Genomic DNA, 22419 nt, shown 5'->3' on the forward strand with positions numbered 1-22419 from the left:
CTCTACACTGAGCTCCTGATGTCTGCTCTTGACACTGAATGGTAACGCGTATCCTGGGGATAGCGGTTCACTTTCCATCCCACAAAATGTGTGTATCCGGTGCAGGTGTGGGTGCTTCCTCTCAGAACAACGGAAGAGTCGGGAGTAAGCCCCTCCTCCTTTGGGGGACCTCAAATTTTGGTAGTTAGGATGCAGAGATGGAGACAGAGCCACAGCAAAGAGATGCATCAGGGAAGAAGAGGATCTCTAAAAGTTATTAAGAATAAAACCGCAGGGATGGGCATTTCCAACTTGGTCAAACCATACACACGAATGGGAGGCAACTGGCAGAATCTGGACTTGCATTCAGTGTCAGTGACTTCACTCATTTGGCTCTACCAGCTCTACCAAGTGATAGGCACTGCTGTTTGCTCAAGAAACACTTTCAGAAGGAAGCAAGATAGAATGTAAATGCATGCTATGGTAGGGCCTTTGGTGTGTCTTTAATTTAGAAGGGAATTCAGGAGAAGATTCCAGTGAATTCTTTGAATTCATCTTTTGTTTTAGCTCACCCTCATGAATCTCTAGCAAATCATAAGGGAAACATAGGTAACGATGTAATCGACTTTTTTTTCTTTGAATTTTATATCTCTATCTACTGAGACAGACGGAAGCAGGGGCTGGAGAGATAACACAGCGGGTAGGGCGTTTGTCTTGCACAAGGCCAACCCAGATTCGATTCCCAGCATCCCTTATGGTCCCCTGAGCACCGCCAGGAGTAACTCCTGAGTGCAGAGCAAGAAGTAACCCCTGTGCATCGCCAGGTGTGACCCAAAAAGAAAAAAAAGACGGAAGCATTTGCTTTCTTACCTCCCAAATATTAACCGTGGTCCTACACAGAACATATTCAAACAACATTTATTGTTTTGATGTCAGTGGGGATAAAACTGGTCACAATACTCTCACTAAAATAAGACTGGAAGCTTATAAAATATTCAGATGTAACCAGTTAAAACAGTTCTGGAAGTATGAGTTATGCGTACTTCTATCCATAAATCAACGCTCACAAAAGACAAAATGAGTATTGCAGCGAACACACAAAAGCTAGCTCGACTCTCACAAATGCCTCAGATCGTTTCTGCGATGGTTTCACAGCCTTCCTCGGCGCTTTTGACAAGTTCTTCTCGTCTTTAGAATAATTCCTGCCCTGCATCTTCTCCCTAGCACGGAACATCTTCTCCCGTAATGACAGTCCCTGTCAAAGAATATCACCGCCTCGTCCCGCCCTCCAATCATGCGAGTCCTCCACAGAGTGCCGTGGGCAGCGCTGCAGAGACACAAACCAAACACTCAGGAAGCCATATCCCAGGAATCTCAGCATCTGGCAAAAAAGGCCCCACATGGCTGTCAGTGGTTTCCAGTCCCCCTCCCCGACCCAGGAGAAAGAGACCAGGTTCGAGAAGGACATCGGGAAACACAGCCCACACTGGCTTCCTTAGCTCATCACATACTCAGTCCTAATTAACCACCTCTGGACCACTCCTTTTTTCCAAGGCTGCTACCCTATACAACTCTGCAAAAGAAGCGAGGAACAACCCCAGGGCCAGCCCTTCAGGTCCTACAAACTCGGCACAAACGACCTCTTTCCCTGAGCTCTAACAGGGACTGATTTAAGAATCAGACCTGGAGCATCCAGATCAGACAGCTGGAGAGTGGTTCCCTCCACCACTGCATCTTCAGACCGACTTCCGAAGGTCTGAGCAGTGTCGCACACAGAGGGTCTGGGACCAGCAGAGGAAGCAAGTGAACTCAAACAGTCTGAGGAAGAAAGCTTACTCCTGGCTGATATTTCACTCCCTGGACACAGGCTGGAAATTGCTCCCTGAATGCAGGCCACATATAAGCCCCTGGCAGCCATCTACACAGATGATCAACACTGGCCTGCATCACCACGGAGTGTATTCTGGGAGCTTCATTTCTCAGCCGTCCCTAGCCACTCACAAACTCCTAATCAGTAGCCACCTGTGACTCCCTACGACTCGGGCTGACGCCTGACCGTCTCACAGCATCCCTGAGTCTCCCTGAGACAGATGGATCTAGCCGAATTGCTGGCATGCACACCCGCTCTGAGTTCAGTAGGCAAATGAAAATCCCCTCCCCATCCACCGTCAAAGAGCAGCTAACCTACCCCGGAGAGATCCAAGAAAAATATACAGATATGTATACATACATATTATGGATAGAGACAAGCTCCTGATATTAAATAAATCCTGTGTGTGTGTGTGTGTGTGTGTGTGTGTGTGTGTGTCTTATTTTGTTTGGGAGCCACACCTGTAGTGCTGGGGAGATCCTCCACCTCTGGACTTGAAGGCTGCCCGCAGCAAAACGTGGGGGGCCCTACGGGGATTGAATCAGGGCATCCTGCTAGCAGAGCCTGCACTTAGCTCACTGAGTTGTATCTCTCTGGCCCAACCATGCATTCAAAACCAAAATCTCTTTCTTTCTCTACATCTTCATCCATTTCGCAGTTGCTGCCCACTTAACCTGCAGGAGTGTGTTGGGACCAACTGCTTCTGGCCACCCTCTAAGGATACTGAGAGTGAAAGCAAAACATTCCCGGATAACACCTGCCACTCAAAAGGGGCCTCATCTTAGGAAACCAGCTGGTGTGTGTGTGTAGGGGGTCGGGGGTCGGGGGGAGTGGGGGGGTATAAAGACGAGGATGGTGGTGTTCAACCACACCTGCTGCTAATCGCCAGATGTAAAAAGATTGAAAACCACTGATTTAGGACTCTAGATTTTTCCACAGTTATCACGGATGAGATGGAGAAAATGCACAGTTAATCCGCCCCAAACACCTAACTTCAGAATCCTTTGCAACTCTTTTTGCAGCAATGGAATATTTGCTCCCTCTACCAGGTAAACCAACGGGGAGTTGATGACCCTGGCTGCCCCATATGCAGGGCCGGGTCACACCAGCCAAGCATGGGACATTTTTGCCTCTTCTAGGAAACGGATGAATTAGGTTGAGAGTGAATGGATTCTGATTTCCGAGACAAAATGCCTATCTGATTTCTCTTGCTGCGGGAGGTCATCTGGTAAAGGTGTCCATCAGCAGGTCCAAGATCAGGCCGGTCACAAGAACACGGACAGCTAACAGTCATTGTTGTGCTCTCCTTGAAGGTACAAGCCACAGTTTCAAACTTTATACTTGCACAAGCCACAGTTTTAAACTTTATACTTTATCTGTATGACTTGCATTGACTCCTAAACAGATGCTCAGTAAAAATCTTTTATCAGGGCTGAAGCGATAGTCCAGCATGTGCCTTGCACACAGCCTACCCGAGTTCAATCCCCGGCATCCCACATGGCCCCCCCAAGCACCACCAGAAGTAATTCCTGAGTGCAGAGCCAGGAGGAACCCCTAAGCATCGCTGGGTGTGACCCCAAAGGCAAGGAAAAAACAAATCTTTCATCAAACAAATGATTGGCTAGCTGATTTATCAACGAGACCACATTCCTCCGACATTGAGGGTCCGCTTGAAGTACAACAGCTGGCACGCTGCCGCCAAGTTCTAAGTGACAGCAGAATTTGGGTTCTCCATACTGTGAGAGCCTGAATTTTGAGCATTTTCAAACCCCCCCCCAAAAAAAAAAAAGAGATCAGGACTAGGCAGAATCCAGTTGGGATACTTTCATAGGAGCTGGGAGCTTTAAAAGGATGAAAGGATGCGAAAACAGCTGCTCGCCGTGTTTAATCTCAAAGTTCCAGCTTCTGTGGATTTTATTTGGAAAAAAAAATCATGCTCGGGGAGCCGGGTGGGGGGGGGGTTGGGAAATCTGCCTTGGTCATCCTGGAATCTGCAAGGTTGCCCCAGCAAAGCCTGGGGACTTCCAACAGAGCTCAAGAGGATGTGTCGTATCGGGGAACCTAACAGGGTCAGCCTCATGTGGCACAAAGGTCTCACCCCCTGGACAACCTATCTGGCCCTTCCCGTGGCTTTTAGTTACCTGCAATGTCCTCACATCCTTATAAACCTCAGGATGCTGCCAGACAGATAGGTGTGTTGTATACCACATCAAAGGCCTGAATGGACAGTGACCACAAGCCTCCCCATGTCTCCTGTTCATCACTGACCAGGTGAAGGCAGGTCTCAAAGCAAGCTCCTTCAGTGTGCGGGGCAGATAATGATTCTGCCTGCATTCCGGGTGCAAGCACAAATGAAAGACAGGGTCATTCTACCATGATGTGGAGGAGGTCTTGCTGTGTGCCAGGCATGGTGGCAGGGGGGAGGAGAGGTTAAGAGGGCAGACTGTAGCACCGTGACTGTAGCACTGTGACTGTAGCACTGTCATACTGTTGTTCATCGATTTGCTCAAGTGGGCACCAGTAATGTCTCCATTGTGAGACTTGTTATTATTGTGTTTGGCATATTGAATATGCCACGGGGAGCTTGCCAGGCTCTGCCATGCGAGCGGGATACTCTTGGTAGCTTGCCGGGCTCTCTGAGAGGGACGAAGGAACTGAACCTCAGTCGGCCGCGTGCAAGGCAAACGTCCTACCCGCTGCAGACACAGAAATGAATTCTACCTGTCTCCCCCTTCCCATGCCCTGGCACCATTCTGCCTATCTCAGTGGGAGGCGCCCACAGGCAGAGGACCAGTGTCCCCTCTTTCCTCTGCACAGTACTCCAAGTCCCAGCCAAGTCTGAGACTCCAGGCTCTATGGGGGCTCCATAAGTGGCATCTGTGGCCTGCTCTCAAGGCAGTTCCCTCCACTGCATCACAAAGGGCGGCCCTCACGTTCCTGGATTCTGCCAGGGTCAAGAGGAGGAAAACACCAGGGTACCTGGGAACAGCTACTCTGACCAGCTGGCAGCAGTGGGCAGACCCAGCTTAATGCCAAGGTCCTGAGAGATGTCAGAGTGACAAATGCATCCCAAACGTCCACACCCAATTACACTCCGCAAGGCCAAGGCCAAGGCCAAGGCCAAGGCCAAGGCCAAGGCCAAGGCCAATGCCACAGCTCCCGTTGTCCAGCCAGCCCTGGCCTCCCCTCGACTCTCTCTTCAGGGAGGGGAGGAAGTCACTCCTGCTTCACGTTTTATAAAATAAATTCCCTCCCAGTGGAATGTGCTGATAATTTGTTTTTCAAACAAATAGGAAGCAGTGTTGCATGGCTAATTTGTTTACTGTCTTCCTGCCTGCTGGAGGATGGATAGAAGCGCTCCTCAGGCAGAAAGTGGTTCCTCCTTTACGCCTCTTCTTCTCTTATTCCCAGTGTCTGGAATAGGACCTGTAGCTAACAGATGTTCACGGAATGAATTTGTTAGATTTATCAGCGGGTAAAAGGGGTCCAAAGGAAGTTAACTCTATTCCAAAACCTTTCCCACCTGGGTGAGAAACTATTGTCCTGGAATCAGAAGACTTGCAGGGGGGGGGGGGGCGGGGGGGAGCGCTGGAGGGGAGTGTTATTGTGTTACCAGGGCAACCACAGCTCCAAAACTAAAAACACCTTCCGCTGCCATCCATCTTAGGGGAGGCTGGCCACTGTCAGCAGACGGTACCAGGGGTCCGGAGCAGCCTGAATATGGCTCCCACTGGGGACAGGAGGTACAGGGTCCCAACAACGCTTGCCTAACTTTGCCAAATCTGACTGTCCAACAGAGATCATCCTTAGAACCAGTAGGCTTCTCAGCACCACCGCAGGCAGGAAGACACAAAAGGAAGAGGGGGAAAATACACAAAAAACAAAGGGCTCAAAGAGCTTCAAACAGGATAAAGCCAACACCAAATCCCAGCGAGCTGCAAGTCCCAGAAGGGACGGTTTCTGGGCTTCAGGAGGGCTCCTTGCGGGCAAAATGAAACATGGAAGAATTCCATGGGAATCAAATTTCTTCACGGTCCTTCATTCATTGGATGATTCGCTCGTGCCTATTACTGCCTACTATTTATCTATCACACCAAGACTTTAGCAGGCCATGAATGAATGAGCCCTTCCTCCAGACTTCTACCTTCTCTTCTGCCTGGAAGAACAGATTCCAGAAGGCCAGAGCAGGCGTCGGTGATAAACCTTTCCTCTGCCCACAGGGTTGAGGGGCTAGTTGAGAACACAGTATGATTAATCACATGTAAGGAACAGAGGCATGAAAGTGTCTAATTTGGGCAGAGGAAGGGGTGGCGGAGGAGCAAGTTAGGGAGGATGGTGAGAGGGAGAGTGAAGACATTGGGGGTGGAAAATGTACACCGGTGAAGTGAGGCGTATCGGAACACTGTACAACGGAAACCCAATCACGAACAACCTTGGAACCGTGTATCTCACGGTGATTTCAATTAAAAATTAAATCAATGAAATAAAATGCTCCCCGCCCCCAAAAAAGTCTTTGTCAGGAACTATTTCCCAGAGGAAAAGATAACTGAGATCCAAGGGAGGCGGGGCAGGTGGTGGTGGTGGGGGCAGACTGGGCGGTGATCTAAGAACCGTTCCAACACCAGAGACATAGTGCAGCGGGTACAGCATTTGCCTTGCACGCGGCTGACCCGGGTTCGGTACCTGCCATGGCCCCCGGAGCATGGCCAGGAGAGATTCCCGGGAGCAGAGCCAGGAGGAACCCCAAGCATTGCTGGGGATGGCCCAAAAACAAACACAAGAGGGATCCTGTCTGCAGGGACGAGGAAACAGAAGCGGGCATCCCTCCAGAGCACTGGACAGGACTCCGGGGACTGCGGCCAGCCAGAGCGAGGGGCTCTCGGAGACAGAGAGGTGGTGGGGGAGGGGACCTGCAGGGGCCGCAGGGGCGAAGATGAGAAGGCAGGCGTGGAGAGCACCCTCACCTGTGGTGGGATACAAGGAAGCCCCCTAGTCTCGGGCCCAGGAGCAGACCCCAGGAGGGCACCAGGGACCGTGGGAAGTGTGAGTCTTCAGCTTATGAGCTATGATGGCGAGAGGCGCTGGCATAAAGCCGCCAGTAACGCCAGGCGAGCTCAGGGCCATGGGCCGGTTCAGAAGAGGGGAGGGGAGGGGAGGTGGGAGAGAGGGTAGAAGTCTGGAGGCAGAGACTCAAGGAGGCCAGCATAGAAGGGCCAGAGAGGCCGGAACAGGAGTCGGTGAGAAAGACTCATTCCCACATCCGCCTGGAGCTCAGAAGAGTGACTCCTCCAAAGGCAAGAAAAAAAACCACTGCTCCTGCTTACCGTGAACCTGAAGCTCACAGAGGCCTCCTAAACCACCCCCAAGCCTGCCTTGAGCGTTAATCGTAACGTGACCCTGATTCTTCAGACACCTCCGCTTGACTTTGTCTTACACGAAGAAGAGTGTATCTCCCACTGTGAAAATGACAAAGAGGGGTCCGACAGACAGTCCGAGAGTGAAGGCTCTTGCTTCCATCCTGCTGACCCCATTCGTTCTCACCCCAAACATGGCCCTGCTCCACCCCCCCACCCCCCAGCAGGAATGGGAGCGAGTCCATCACGGAGCCAGGGGCAGCCCCAGCACCACAGGGATGGCCCCTTCCCACTAAAAAACACATAAAAATGAGAAAAATCCCAAGGCCCAAAGTTTGAGCGATCTGCCCCAACCCACAATATTGCTCCAAACTGGGGGAAAAGGAGGCCGGGATGGAGAAGAAGCCAGCTCATGTCTGCCTGTCTGCCTTCTAGAATCATCTCTGTCTCCGACCATCATCATGGCCTTGGGCGTCCGTATCTGTTTTAAGAGCCCGTCTACTCTGCCAGGGGAGATTGTGCAGTGAGGCCGAGAGTTGGCTGGCACTCCCCGGTAGCAGGGGAAGGGAAGAGGAACAAGGGTACACGGTGGTATCATCCTGGTGTTGGGACCCTCGGCTTCCCTCCCTCCCAGCAGCTCTCATCCACAGAACCTGATGCTCGAGTCTCAATTCCAAATCCTCCAAATCCCAGAGATCCCAGAAAGTCCTCCCCCCTAGGCTGTGAGCTCCATTTGCATCCAGTTTTGCATGCCAGCACCGACACCAGCCCTTGTACTCTTTGTCAGCCTCCTCTGAAAGTCTCTGGAGATGGAAGAAACACCCTCCTGAGTTATCTAAGTGTTCAGCCTTATCTCTCCAACTACTAAGCAAAAAGCCATGTCAGCTGCTTGCCTGAGGAAGTCTAGAAGCAATCTGAGCTCAGAAAAGACACTTCAGAGTCGATGAGACAAGGCTTTCCGTGTTCTGAAGCACTTGCTGAAGGGGCAGCTACTCTCTCTCAGCTCCAAGTCCACGCGCCTACCGATCTCTCCCCAAGGTCTACAGTGCTCACGGTCCCCAAGGAGAATCCGCAGGCTCCAAATCTTGGCTGTTCAAAGGCCAGAATCTGAAGCAACAGCCCAAGTTGCTAAGAAAGAGTCTCTAAATAAATATTCTCAAAGCATGATAGCCAGAGAGGGCTGCTTCTTCATGGAGGACAAAACAAGAGAAATGAGCTCGGGTTAGCCTGTGGGGGTTTCTGGTTAGACCTTAGGAGAACTGTGTCAAAAGCATGGTTTGAAAATACAGAAGGAAATAGGTGAGGCAATCCTCTTTCCTGGATTTTTTTTTTCTGGTAGAAAACAGCAACAACAAGTCTCACAATTTGTTGTGAGATGTTACTGGTGCCCGCTCGAGCAAATCGATCAACAATGGGAGGACAGTGCTACAATGCAGTTCTTCAGTGAAAAAACAACTTACTATAGTTAAGGTCATGTGTTTACAAGGGTGTTGACATTTACGGTTTTGGTTTACACAGTGACCTCAGCATCACCAAAGTGCCCAAAATCCCCCCACTTAAGCTGAGCCTGCATCACCCCCGCATCCACTCACCAACCCCTGGTCTGGAATAGTCATTAGAGAGAGAGGGAAAAAGAGAGGGAGAGAGAGAGAGAGAGAGAGAGAGAGAGAGGAGTGGGGGGAGGGAGAGACAGAGAGAGAGGAAGAGAGAGAGAAAGAGAGGGAGAGAGTGGAAAATCTTTAGGAAGATTGTGGTTCATCGTTGAATCAGGTTGCCAGTATAGGCTATCAGGCTAGCTAAGGGCAGGTTCCAGAGTAGAGTGACCTTCCTTAGTGAGGCCGCTCCAGCCAACCTTGAGACACAACACAGAGGTCCAAGAGAGCCTCTGAGAGTCCCAACTGGAGGACAAATGCATGCTGAGTCAGGGTAGCCGGCTCTGGGGGTCTGGCTCAGTACCCCCACCTACTGCTAATCACCTATATGCCACTCTGAGTCGTTTATTTTTTTTGTATATTTATTTTTTAAAAAATTTTAATTGAATTACTGTGAGATAGTCACAAAGCTTTCATGTATGAGTTTCAATCATACAATGATCAAACACACATCCCTCCACCAGTGCACATTCCTCACCACCAATCTTCCTAGTATAACCCCCCGTTCCCACCCTCTCCCTGCCTCCATGGCAGACAATTTTCCCCATTCTCTCTCTCTACTTTTGGGCATTATGGTTTGCAATACAGATACTGAGAGGCTATCACATTTGGTCCTTTATCTACTTTCAGCACACATCTCCCATCCCGAACGATTCCTCTAACCATCATCGTCTTAGTGGTCCCTTCACTATCCCAGCTGCCTTCTCCCTCAGCTCATGAGACAGGCTTCCAACTGGAAGGGAGACACCAGGTGGACCAGCCACTGCTTTCCACAGTCCATCGCTCAGCCCCTACACCCCCTGACCAAACTTGGTGGCCGGAAGCTGTGAGTCAGAGAAGGTGCCAAGGGGATGTGCTAGGATGGAGGCACCACAGACAGGAGGAGGCCCAGGGGCAGAGTGTTAGAATCAGCTGTCCACAGCCCAAAGGCCAGAGTCCCAGACCTCCCTCCCGCCACCCATGCCCACCACCATCCCTTCTTTTAAACATTTTGTCTTGGTCACTCTCGGTGGGGATCAGAGGACCAGGCACCAGGAATAAAAGCTGGGGCTCGGGGCTGGAGCAATACCACAGCAGGGAGGGCGTTTGCCTTGCACGTGGCAGACCTGGGTTCAATTCCCAGGATCCCATATGGTCCCCCAAGCACTGCCAGGAGTAATTCCTGAGTGAAGAGCCAGGAGTAACCCCTGTGCATCGCCGGGTGTGACTCAAAAAACAAAAAAAACAAACAAACCAAAAAAAGAGCTGGGGCTCCCACAGGCAATGCCCACACCCCCACCCTCTGCGCTCACTCTCTGGCCCCACCTCCCTGATCTCTTGACCTCATCTCCAACTCAGGGTGGAACAGCCAGAGCAGCTCTGACCCTGTCCAAGCCTGGGCAAAGGCTGCGGTCTGGCCTGTCTCCCTCCCATTGTCTCTCACCAGAAGCCTCAACAGGGCTGCACTTGTCCAGTGATGGATGTGAAGGAGGATCTGAACTGAAAATAGAGAGACGCCATCGAAAAACAGCTCAGCGTCTGATGCCAGGACTTGTTTCAGAGGACGGCACGCGGCTGCCCTTTGTGATGCTGCTTCTTCACCAGCTCCAAGCATCTCCACCTGCCGCCTCCTTGCTCCTGAAGGCCCACCTGAGTGGAAGCGTCCCGCCCCATCTGAGAACAGCAGACAAGGTCCTCCACCATGGTTAGAAGCTGGTTCTTTTTATGGGGAGGGGGGTTGGGTCACACCCAGTGATGCTCAGGGGTTCCTCCTGGCTCTGTACTCAGTACTTACTCCTGACGGTGCTCAGGGGATCCTATGGGATGCCAGGGATCAAACTCGTGTAGGCCGCGTGCAAGGCAAATGCCCTCCCTGCTGTATTACTGCTCCGACCCCAAAGCTGGTTCTTCCTTCTCAGAGGATAAGAGCCCTGGAAAAGCAACACTGACTTAGGTTCCAGAAGAATGAAACACCAAAGGGCAGCAGTCCCCGGAAAAGGCTTCAGTCCTTACAGTGCTCTGCACACGGCCCTGCCCTGCAACCGCCTCGAGCTCTTGGGTCTGTACTGAAACAACTGTGAGCTACCCAGGAGCTCGCCCAAGGGGGTCAGTAGCAAAGGCCCTGGGGGGAGCCAATGAAGAGTGTTGGAGCCCCTGGATGCTAACACAGCAGTGATCACACCCAGCAGAGCGGCTAGTGGGGACCAACAGGGCTGAACTGTCACCTGTTACACTGCTCTCAACCAGCCCCTCTCTCGCCTGACAGAACCCGCACATTCTGAGTGCAGTGCCCCCACGGAGACTTGGAACACACCTCTCACTGACGATCCTTGCCTCGGGCATTAGCCCACGGGGCTCCTATCTCCCTTCTCAGTTGCCTCCGAGTGTGTGAACTTAGAAATCACATCCCCTGCGCAAAGCTGGCAGCCTCTCACAGCAGCTCACGCAGCCCCCAGGGCCTAGAACCAGCTGGCCCACAGCGCGCACCATTTCTCCTCAGCTGCCTTCTCCTTCCAGCCTGCCTGCCTTCCCCAGCCCCGACACGCCCCCCACCATGTCTCTGCTCCCCAACTGTCTCCAGCCCAGCATCTGAGGGTTTTCATTCAGTGTCCTAAGGAATCAAGAGTTGAAGTCAGAAAAGGGCCAAGGGGCTGGAGCGATAGCACAGCGGTAGGGTGTTTCCTTGCATGTGGCAGATTCAGGTTCGATTCCCAGCACCGCCAGGAGTAATTCCTGAGTGCATGAGGCAGGTATAACCCCTGTGCATCGTCAGGTGTGGCCCAAAAAAAAAGAAAAAAAAAAAGAAAAAAGAAAAGGGCCAAGATCTGGGGCAGGAGTCACAGGACAGCAGCGACGGCATTTGCCTTGCACGCAGCCGGCCCAGGTTCGATCCCCAGAATCCCATATGGTCTCGCAAGCCCACCAGGAATGATCCCTGAGCACAGAGCCAGGAGAAAGCCCTGAGTATTGCCGGGTGTGGCCTGAACTCCTGAACCCCACTAAAAAAAAAGAAAAGATAGAATAGGGATCAAATCTCAGCTTTTCTTCCATCAGATCAGGAGCAAGTTTGTTTCTGAACTATAGCAGAGGAAGCCATAAAGTGTCTATGTGTGAGTGTGTGTGTGTGTGTGTATGTGTGAGTATGAGTGTGTGTGCATATGAGTGTGTGGTATGTGCGTGTGTGGGTGCGTATGTGCGTGTGTATTCCCTCCCCTCAGAGAATTCTGGGTGTGCTGAGGTTTCTCGCTAGGGTTAATCTTACCCTGCAGGGATTTGTTACTTAACCGGCAGACAAATCACAGCCCTCCTTTGCATGTGTTTGCAGTTTTGTGTTCATGAAAGACCTAAGAGGAAAATACAAGTATTTTCCCCATAGACATATTTCGTTGCGTTAATGTGCACCTGATATATTATTTTAATGAATAAAAACAAACATTTTACCCTCCCCCTTCCCACCATCATACATTTTCTCTCTCCCCCACTTCCGCTTACATACAAGATGGGGGCGGGTGGCAATGCAGAGAGGTACTGGGTAGAGCTTTTGGATGCACGATCCATCCCGCTCCCCTGGAAACTGAGCTGAAACGGAAGCAAGGCTCCCTCCAAAGGTCAGAGGAAGAGAAGGAAGGATCAAGGTAAACAGACCCACGGTGTGTGTGCTCGGGAGCCGCCAAGCCACATGGCAACAGGAGGCACCAGCTGGGCAACGGCCCACCAGGATGCACAGAATCGGGCTAGGGGAGATGCACAGGGAACAGTGACCCCGGGTCAGGCCTGGAGACCGGGAGCAGTGGGGATGGGGAGGGACGCTACCCACGAGGGAACAAGAGGACATAAGCAGGACAGGCCGCTGCCCCGTGGACAGCAGAAGGACTGCCTAACCCTCCCTGCCCCATCAGACTTCCCTCCCCACTCTGCTGGCCCTGTCCACTCTGACTTCTCTCCAGAGCCCAGGAGTGTTCAATCACTCTCTCTCTCTCTCTCTCTCTCTCTCTCTCTCTCTCTCTCTCTCTCTCTCTCTCTCTCTTTTTCTGGGTGTGTTGGTTTGGTTTTGGTTTTTAGGCTACACCCACTGATGCTCAGTGGTTACCCCTGGCTCTGCTCTCTCTCTCTCTCTCTCTTTCTCTCTCTCTCTCAGTGTGTTGGTTTGGTTTTGGTTTTTAGGCTACACCCACTGATGCTCAGTGGTTACCCCTGGCTCTGCTCTCTCTCTCTCTCTCTCTCTCTCTCTCTCTCTCTTCCTCTCTCTCTCTCTCAGTGTGTTGGTTTGGTTTTGGTTTTTAGGCTACACCCACTGATGCTCAGTGGTTACCCCTGGCTCTGCACTCAGGAATTACTCCTGGTGGTGCCTGGGGAACCATATGGGATGCTGGGTCAGCCTCGTGCAAGGCAACTGCCCTAACCACTGTACTATCTCTCCCTGGGGCTCTGAGCATTGGGAACATCACTACAACCAGCCAGGAGGTTCAGGGAGCCCTAAAGGCACCAGCATCAGAATGCCTTCTTCACATCAGGCAACATGGCATGAACAGAAACTAGCTCTGTTAGGGCTGGAGCGATAGCACAGCGGGTAGGGCGTTTGCCTTGCATGTGGCAGACCCAGGTTCGATTTCCAGCATCCCATGTGGTCCCCCGAGCACCACCAGGAGTAATTCCTGAGTGCAGAGCGAGGAGTAATCTCTGTGCATCGCTGGGTGTGACCCAAAACAAATAAAAAAACAAACAAAACTGGCGCTGTCTTCACTCTGTGTGTGTGTGTGTGTGTGTGTGTGTGTGTGTGTGTGTTGTGGGACAGTGATTTCAGAAGTCTCACTCCCAGTGACACTCAGCTGAGTAAGCCAGGAGGTTGTATGCCAAGCAGTGGAGGCTCTGCATCTGAGGATACACCCCGTGGTGCTTGGGGATAGCAGGGCTATTCCCAGTGATGCTTCCGGGAGAAGCAGCCTACTGCGTCAGAGCTGAACAAGGTCCCACACACACAAGGCAGGCAGGCAACCCTACCTGTACACTGTCTCCTGTCCTTATCATCTCCTGTTTTTTCTTTTTTGGCGGGGGTGGGGGGAGGGGCGTCCTGGGCCACACCTGGCAGTGCTTAGGGGCTACTCCTGCACGCTTAGGTAGGGGTGACTCCTGGTGGTGCTCAGGGTTCCACATGTTGGGCCAGGGATGGAACCTGGGTTGGTCACCAGCAAGCCAAGCACCTTAATCCTTGTGCTTACTCTCCAGCCCTGCCGCCTTCTTCCTAGTGGAGCTAAACAACCGAGGCCGGGCGGCTGCTGCAAGAACAGTCCAGCCTTGCTGCGGACAGTTCAGTTCACACTGACCAGCAAGCACTGTCGCCTCCAACATAACCCGAGCATATTGAGGCCTCCGGTGACTCCACCACTGAGCTGAAAAGTGGAGGGTGTCCCCTGGATGTTGTACATCCAGAGACAGGATGATGAACCCTACAAGACCGGATGTGGAGTGTTTTCATGGGGAAAGCCCCCAGGATTTTGGAGATTCCCAGACAAGCCAATTTTGCCATTTTCTGAGGACTTCAGAAAACAAAAAAAAAGATCTCTCGACCCTCTCGCTATTTTCGACACCGAGCAGTTAAAACCCACAGAACGATGGCCCTCTTAGTGCCTTGCCAGCTACCAAATCACAGGGAACTGCACAGCAAGCCGGAGACACTTTCCTCTGCTGTGGAGAGAGGGGCTCAGGGTGGAGATGGGAAGGCTTAGCATGCTAAGCTCTGGCCTTGGCATGCTCATCCCGAGCCGGCCAGGGGACAGTCCGTTTCCACCCATCAGTTCCCGACTATGAGGGAGTCCAGAGCCCCAGGTGCTGCCCTGGGACATATGAGCATGTAAGCACCTCCTGGGAAGCCCAGGTCCACTCCGCGTGAGACACAGCAACACCAGAATCCCTCATCCTTGCAGGGAATGTTGTGGAGCACAGCCACATGGAGCACTCCTCAACCCCCGTCCCTCCCCCACGCGCTCACAAATGTCCCCTTGCATAGAGGGAGAAGGTGAGACTAAAGCAAGAGGCCCAAGGCTCTGGTGCTGAGATATGACAGAAATCAAATGTGGCTCTAGTCTCCTGGTCTGACATTCAACCATCCGTGTCATCTCTTGTGCCTGAGTGCCTACTCCTTGGGGATCTTCCTGAGCACCTACTTCACCGCTGCTTCTCCTTCCAAGGGGCCTTCCAGTGCTAAGGCTTCAACATGATGGCGTTTTGGCTTAGTTATACGCCAGAGGGATTCTCACAGTCAGCATCATAATAGTATGAGTAGAGAGCTGAGTCAAACAACTTGGGCTCTGAAATCCAGTCTGCCTTTTCCAACGACTATACAATCTATCCTGAGTCCAGCAAACAGTTATTGGCAAGAACTGTCTTACATGCTGTCTAAGGGGTGAGAATTCTCTAGTGCATCCTTGGACCGTTTTCAATGCCAGGAAAACATCTTGAAATTTAACCAAATCCACCCCCACCTCTACCCTGGCCAGCAATACAAGACTCTTAGTCCCAGTTTGGTGCCCGGCCCCTGTGACAGAATTTCAAGGGGGGAAAAAAAACGGTGTTTTGGGGAAACAACAAACATGATAAGCTCTATGAATTCAAGATTTGCTCCCACCCATTTGCTGCACTTTCCTTCTCTCTGGAAAAGGCAGCGGGATGAAGTCTCAAAAGGGAAAAGAAAAAGTCCCAACTTTTCAGCCGCCCCGTTCACCCAGGCAAAAGAGCAGCTTGCTAGCGACCAGCCATGGTAGCATGGACGGGACTGTGAGGTCTGAAGACTGTGAGGGAATGTGACTCACTCCACACGAGGCACCCATCACCTCCTCTGCACACGTGGGCCAAGAATGCGACCTGCTGGGTCCAAAATAAAGTAACAAAACTGGAAATGGGGTCGAAAATAGAAGTCTGGGGTTGGAGCCATAGTACAGACAGTAGGGTGCTTGGCTGGCTCCCCAGAGCTTGGACCCCCAGCATCCCATACAGTTCTCCGCCGCCCCGGTCCCCCAAACACCACCACACACACAAACACAGCCTTGCAAGAAGTGATTCCTGAACACAGAGCTGGGAGTAAGCTCTGAACACTGCCAGGCGGGGCCCAAAAACAAAACAATAAAACAAAAATAGAAATAGATGTTTAGGGGCCAGGAAGAGAGCTCAGTGGGCTGGTGCCAGGAACTGCATGGTCCCCAGGAGCAAGCCCTGAGCACAGAGCCATAGGAACCCCAGCGTACTGCCAAATGTGAGCCCCAAAAAAACAAATATACAGTAATGTACTTTATCCATAAAGGCGTCGAACACAGATTGTAAAAGAAAATCTACGTGAATGGAACCGTTTCACCGCTCGCACTTTGCCATCTCCATCTGTAAAATGGGAGCAGGCTACCCCACCTCGGAGAGCTCCCGCGGGATTTGGAAGCGCTGGCGCGGGGGACCCGCACGGGCCGCGGCTGGATGAGCATCTGTCGTCCAGATTTTCATTATTTACGGGACGGGAGGAGCAAATGAGACGGGGCTCAGCAGGCGGATTCCAGGAGCGCAGGGCCTGGTGCGCGGGGTCTGGCGCGCGGGCTGGGAGCTGGGGGCGGTTGGGGGTGGGGGGTGCTTTCTACCATCCCCTGCACCGGCGTAGTTTCCGACAGGATGCCCCTGGGACCCCCGACGGCTGCGGGGCGGGGAGCGGGGCCCTCCGGGACCTACCTGCTGTCGCTGCACTCCTTCCGCTCCCGCACCCGCAGCCACTTGCGGAGGAGGAAGCGCTTTCGGCGCGGGGACGCGCTGGGCGTGGAGCAGTTGGACCACGGCGTGTCCTCGTCGCTGGACGGCGTGATCTCGATGGACGGCAGCTGCAGGAACTCCTTGCCCGGCAGGTCCCGGGCCAGCCCGGCCTCCAGGCTCTGCTCCTGCACGTTCTTCATGCGGCGCATCTTGAAGCGCCGGCGGCGCAGCGTGGGGGTGGACGAGCTGGACCAGACCGGGCTGCCGTCGGGCGCGCCCTGCGGCTCGGGCACCTGCAGGGCGGGCAGCTGCAGGTTCTCCATCATGTTGGCCGCCGGCATGGGGGCTCCCCGGCGGCGGCGCCGCGCTCCCGCCTGCAGGCGGCTCCCCCCAACCCCGGGTCCTGGCTAGGCGCGCTGGGCGCTCGGCGGAGGGCGGGGGGTGGGGTGCCCGGCGCCGCCGCCGCCGCCGCCGGAGTCCGAACTTGGCCGGGAGCTGCTCCTCCGGCTCGGCCCGCGGCCGCCGCCCGACTGGCCGCCCCCGTGGGGCTCGCGGCGCGCCCGCTTGTTTTTCTTCCGCTGCTCCCGCTCCCGGCGTCGCTGCCCGGGCCCCAGGGGGGCGGCCCGGAGAACTCTCAGCACTTTGCGCTCGGCGGGGCAGGTGGGGGAGCCGGCTTGGCGCTGCAGGGAGGAGGTGGGTACCGGGGCGGGAGGAGGAGGCCGAGGAGAGGAGAGAAGAGGAGAGAGAAGAGAGAGGGAGAGGGAGGGAGGGAGGGAGGGAGAGAGGAAGCGAGACACAGGATAAAAGCAACCGGGAGGCGGGGCGGGGGGCTAGGCGCGCGCAGGGGGGAGGTCACTGGGCTCCAGAAAGGCCACCCGCGGGCAGCGGCGGCCGCGGCAACGCTAGGCGCAAGCCCGTGGGGAGGGACTTCACCTCCGTGCGGGCTGCTCCAATCAGCCCGAAGACATCGGAGCACAGAGCAAACTTTCTCGGCGCCAGATTGGCCAGGCAGCCCCCGGCTTTGTGGGGAGGGAGGGACCAGGGGACCCGGCCCAGAGGACCCGGTGGGGAGCCGGGAGACTGGGGGCGGGAGGGGGGCGCGTGGGAGGGGCGAGGGAGCGCTGCGGCCGGCCGGGCCGCTTCTCTTGGGGCGCTTTCCCTGCATTTCTTGGGGCACAGCAGAGTCAAAGGGAGGAAATCAAGGTCAGTCTGGGGGCAAGAGAGGGGCTGCTTCCAAAATGACCAGCAGAGAACGGACAGTTGCGCGGGACGGCAGACGGGACAGACGCAGGACACAGTCGTCTGAGACACACGGGACACACGGGACTTCCATGGACAAGGAACTGACCCTCCAAAAGCTGGTCACGCCTGTCAGGACAGTGGGCGAGTGGGCCCCCGGGAGACAGTGCTCCCAGCCCGGCACACTCCCTACTCCCGGGCTAGCAGTGCTCTGCTTCTAGCTGGGCACACAAACTCCGGCCCGTCCCTCTTCCATGGACCCCTCAGCCGCGGGGCCAGGTCTACAGAGCACTGTCCCCTACTCCCCCAGAGGTGCCCTAGAAGTGCCCCCTCCAGAGGGGTCTTTAGAGAATGAGCATGTGAGTGCGGCCACAGGGCCCCTGTCCTCCATCCCTTCCAGCACAGCAGGGCGGGGTTCCAGACCAGGAGGGCACAGTTCAGCTCCTCTCTATACCCCCTCTCCTCTGCACCCCTGGTCGACCCACTTCCTCGCTGGGAGCCCATGATGAGCTTCTGGATCCAGATGAAGACCATGGGGGCATTTTGCAAGAGTCATACAGTGGGCCAGAGTGATAGCACAGTGGGTAGGGTGCTGGCCTCACATGTGGCCAACCCAGGCTCGATCCCCCACATCCCGTATGGTTCCCGGAACAACTATCAGTAGTGATCTCTGAGCACAGAGTCAGGAGTGAGTGCTGGTTATCTGCGGGTGTGCTCCTTCCCGCCCCCCCAAAAAAACAACAACCCATATTAAGTGCCACCCAGCTTGAGAGAATCCCATTGCCCATGGTCAGCAGGAGTAAGAGAGGGGAGTGTGAGAGCCGGTGGGCAAGTGGAGGGGTCCAGAGGGCTGGTGTGCAGCCTCCAAGCAGCCAGGACACCGGGGACATGGGGGTGGGGCTGGGCAGTGCTGCTCAATGCCAAGCCCAGTTTCCGCAGATCGGCACCTCTCTCGTTCCTGACTCCACATCCGGCGCTGGCTCTCTCCAGGGTGGCTTATGTGATTCTATTTTAACTCCTGGGCCTGATGGGGAAAGGAGAGACCCCCTTCCCATCCGCGGTAGGCCTGGCAGGGAATGCAGAGGGGGCTGGGTGGCAGCTCAGAATCTCAGGAGCTGGAGCCAAATCAGGGCTCCTCTGGACCTTGAGTGCCTTCCAAGGACAGGGCCTTGCAGGGAACTAGAACGTCACAGTTCAAGGAAGCTGCCTGCAGCAGAGGGGCCCGTTAAACACGTCACTGGAGACTGTGGGCTCAGGGGTCAAAGGGCAGCAGGGAAGCTGCGGGTGGGAGGCTGGCCTCACTTGGAGGCCAACCAAATGCAAAGGGAAACAAGAAGACCCCCTGGGGGTTGCTGGAGTGATAGCACAGTGTAGCACAATGGGTAGGGCGTTTGCCTTGCACGGGCCAACCTAGGTTCCGTCTCCGGCATCCCATATGAGCACCGCCAGAAGTGATGTCTGAGTGCAGAGCCAGGAGTAACCCGAGCATCATCCGGGTGTGACCCAAAAAAGCAAAAAAAAAAAAATAGCTCTCTGGGCAAGACACACCCCACCTGGGTTTGATCCCTGAGGCAGGAGTAACCCCTGAGCACTGCAGGGTGTGACTCAAACCAAACCAACAAAAAAATCAAACTCAGCTTTAAATAAAGATAAAGAAGTCCCATCGGGCCAGGGCCAGCAGATTTTGTGGGTGTTGGTGTGAAAGAGGATGCAGGTGGAGAGGAACTCTGGGTTGAGCTCAAAGGCGGGCAGGCCAAACTGAAAGGCCCTATTGTTCCGTGAAAGAAGGCCATTAGTACTCCACCGGACCCACAGCGGTGGCAGCCTGACGTACAGGAAGTGGCTTCCCGGGGTCCGGAGGAGCCTGACCACAGACCTCACTCTTGTTTCTGTTTGCGGCCTGCACCAGCTGTGCTCAGGGATCACTCCTGGCAGTGATCAGGGAACCCTATGGATGGGGGTTGGGGAGGGGCCCGAACCCGAGTTAGCGGCAGTAAAGGGGCCTGTCTGTGGTGCCACCCACCTGGCCCTCATGCTCCTTTGAGCCGTGGCCTTTCACTGAGAAAACCCCCCAGATACAGCCCCTGCCCACCCTCCAGCTGTTTGTGTTTATTTTCACTGCGGCAGAGCACGACTGAGTAAGGTCATAAATGTGCCTCTGCTTTGTCCCTGGGCATGTGAGCCCGTGGCTGTTGAAGACCACAAGCTCGGGGAGGGACCAGACACCTTCCTTTCGCTTTGCTTCTCTCCCGTTTGCTCCGTGTCTGTTTGCACAGTCCCTGTAATCGTTTGGTAAAAGACTTTTTTTGTTTTGTTTTTGGACCACATCTGGCAGTGCTCAGGGCTTACTCCTGGCTCTGCTCTCAGGGATCCCTCCTGAAGGTGCTCAGGGGACCATCTCAAGTGCTGGGGATTGAATCCGGGTTGGCCATATGCAAGGCAAGTGCCCTCCCCACTGTGCTATCTCTCTGCTCACCTTCCTTTTTTGTTTTAGGGTCACACCCAGCACTGCTCAGATTACTCCTGACTCTGCACTCAAGAATTACTCCTGGCAGTGCTTGGGGACCATACGGGGTGCCAGGGATCGAACCCAAGTCGGCCGCGGGCAAGGCAAGTGCCTTACCCTCTGCACTATCTCTCCAGCCCCACCCTTCCCCATTTTATTGTTTTGGGGATTTTTTTTTTTTTGGACACATCCAGTGGCGCTCATCTGATTTTCACACATTCTCATTCTCTCCTGGCCGCTGAGAAGTTTGGTAGAGCAAATGATAGAACCTTTATATATAATTAATCAAAAAGTAGGACTGGAGAGAGAGTACAGCGGGTAGGGCACTGGTCTTTCATACAGCTGACCCGGGGTCGATCCCTGGCACTCCATGCGGTCCCAGAGCTAGCCGGGAGTAATTCCTGGGCACAGAGCCTGGAGTAAACCCTGAGCATCAGGGATGTCCCAAAAATGAAAAAAAAAAAGAGTTTTTAATTTTCAATAATAAATACAGAGCGAGCAGTTTATCAAGATCAGAGATAACAATCTTGCATCCTTGACAAGCAGAACTTGAACTTGGCGTTTCTGTAGCTAGGGAACAGGGCCCAGAATCTCATGAAACGTAGTAACAGCCCTGAAAAGTCCAGGATTTACCAGGGCATTTTAGGAAGGCGCATCGCCCAGTGATATCTAGTGGTATCTATACCTAGGGGTATCTGTCCAACCCCATCAGTGAGTTTTCTGACAGGAAGTGGGGGGAAAGAGGTGGGCAGGACCAGAGACTCTCTCCAGTGACAGCCCCTGAATCCCCCTCCAAGTCCCATCTGTTTCCAACCTGCCCATTACCTCCTGTTCCCACATTTGTCTCTTAGGAGGCTCTTGGGTTTTCTGGGGTGGGGGAGTGACCTCTATCTGCACCCCCACCCCCCAATAAAAGGTGGCCAGAACAGCCGGGCCTCCCCTCCCCCGACTGGGCAGCCAGGCCTGGGCTTTAAGTGAAAGGAGCTCCAATTACTAAGCAACTGGTGTTTACTCTCAGCTGTTCACGATCCCCTTTCCCACAGACACAAGACACCCCACACCTGTCTGTTACTTCTGGAGACCCACAAAGGACACAGTTCATTATTCAGCCAACACTTCCAGGAGGTGCCTGAAGGAGAAATCAGCAGCTGCGAAGAACTCCCTGTTGGTTCTGAGTGCACATCCCCAGGGGCACCACCAGGGAAGAGGCCCAGCCCCGACAGACCCAGGGATGGCCCCAGCAAGAGTCCCACAGACACTGCTCCTGCAGGACACTCTCCCGGCGCAGGGCAGGGTTGCAGAATCTGCCTCAGGACAATCGGGATGGCCAAGCCCAGGGGGGCCTGTGGACAAGGAACAAAGCCAGCAGGCGGTGGGCATCCACGAAGTGGCACCCCTGCATCAAGGAAATCGGAAATACACACACACACACACACACACACACACACACACACACACGCACGGCCAAGGCGCGGATGGCAGTGTTGTTAACTAGCTTCAAGGATAAAACCAAGGGCACCAGGCGGGTTCTGGAGCTTTCCTGTGTGGCCGAGCAGAGGAAATGAGTGGAGGAGGCGGAAAGTGAGAGATTCAGGTGGGTGAGGCGTAAACACTGACCCCTGGGATGTCTGACTGAGCTTGGTTAGAGAGTGGCTTCCTCTGTCCTTCTCAGAGCGGGTGGGCGCCTCCCGGAAGCTCTTAGAGAGGCGCAGCCTTACCCTCCCACTGTGGGTCTGCAAGAAGCAGCCTCTCTCACCCCTTGAAAACAAAGAAACAATTCACTGCCCCAAAGCCTAGTCTATCCAAACCTACTTCTGGCCCCAGGCATTTTGACTGCCGACAGGAAACCTCCTGAAGACCCACAGACAGCTTTCAGACCTTGCACCGGGCTAGGGAAATCCAGGGAGCAAAATCCTGAGCACACACAGGGTAAGGCATTGAGCTTGGGGAGCAGGGGATGGAACAGAATGGAAGAGAGAAGGACAGGACACTCGGGCTGGGGGACTGTGCAGTGACTAGGGCACGTGACCACCTGCTGGATTCCCAGCACCACCTGTTCTCATGTGCATCACTGGCACCAGAGGGGCCAGGCAGCATCCCCGCCCTTGCCCTTGG

At 54.1% G+C, this 22419-nt stretch overlaps 1 protein-coding gene across 8 annotated transcripts in view; it reads right to left on the bottom strand.

Annotated features, from left to right (window-relative positions):
• Nucleotides 1-22419, bottom strand: part of GRAMD1B (GRAM domain containing 1B) — a 217054-nt gene that overhangs the window by 125922 nt on the left and 68713 nt on the right. For 4 of the 8 annotated variants that reach the window (XM_056114931.1, XM_056114932.1, XM_056114933.1 and 1 more), the window contains exon 1: nucleotides 16542-16971. The exons of 1 other annotated variant lie outside the window; for it this stretch is intronic. In XM_056114931.1, the coding sequence (XP_055970906.1) occupies nucleotides 16542-16900 (359 nt within the window). In that variant the 5' untranslated portion in view covers nucleotides 16901-16971. Of the gene's footprint in view, nucleotides 1-16541; nucleotides 16972-22419 lie in introns of those variants that run through there. 3 more of the 8 variants (XM_056114935.1, XM_056114934.1, XM_056114938.1) reach the window with 1 other exon arrangement.

The sequence above is a fragment of the Sorex fumeus genome, unplaced genomic scaffold (assembly GCF_029834395.1).
Source record: "Sorex fumeus unplaced genomic scaffold, SorFum_2.1 ptg000028l, whole genome shotgun sequence".
In the NCBI taxonomy this organism is placed as follows: domain Eukaryota; kingdom Metazoa; phylum Chordata; class Mammalia; order Eulipotyphla; family Soricidae; genus Sorex; species Sorex fumeus.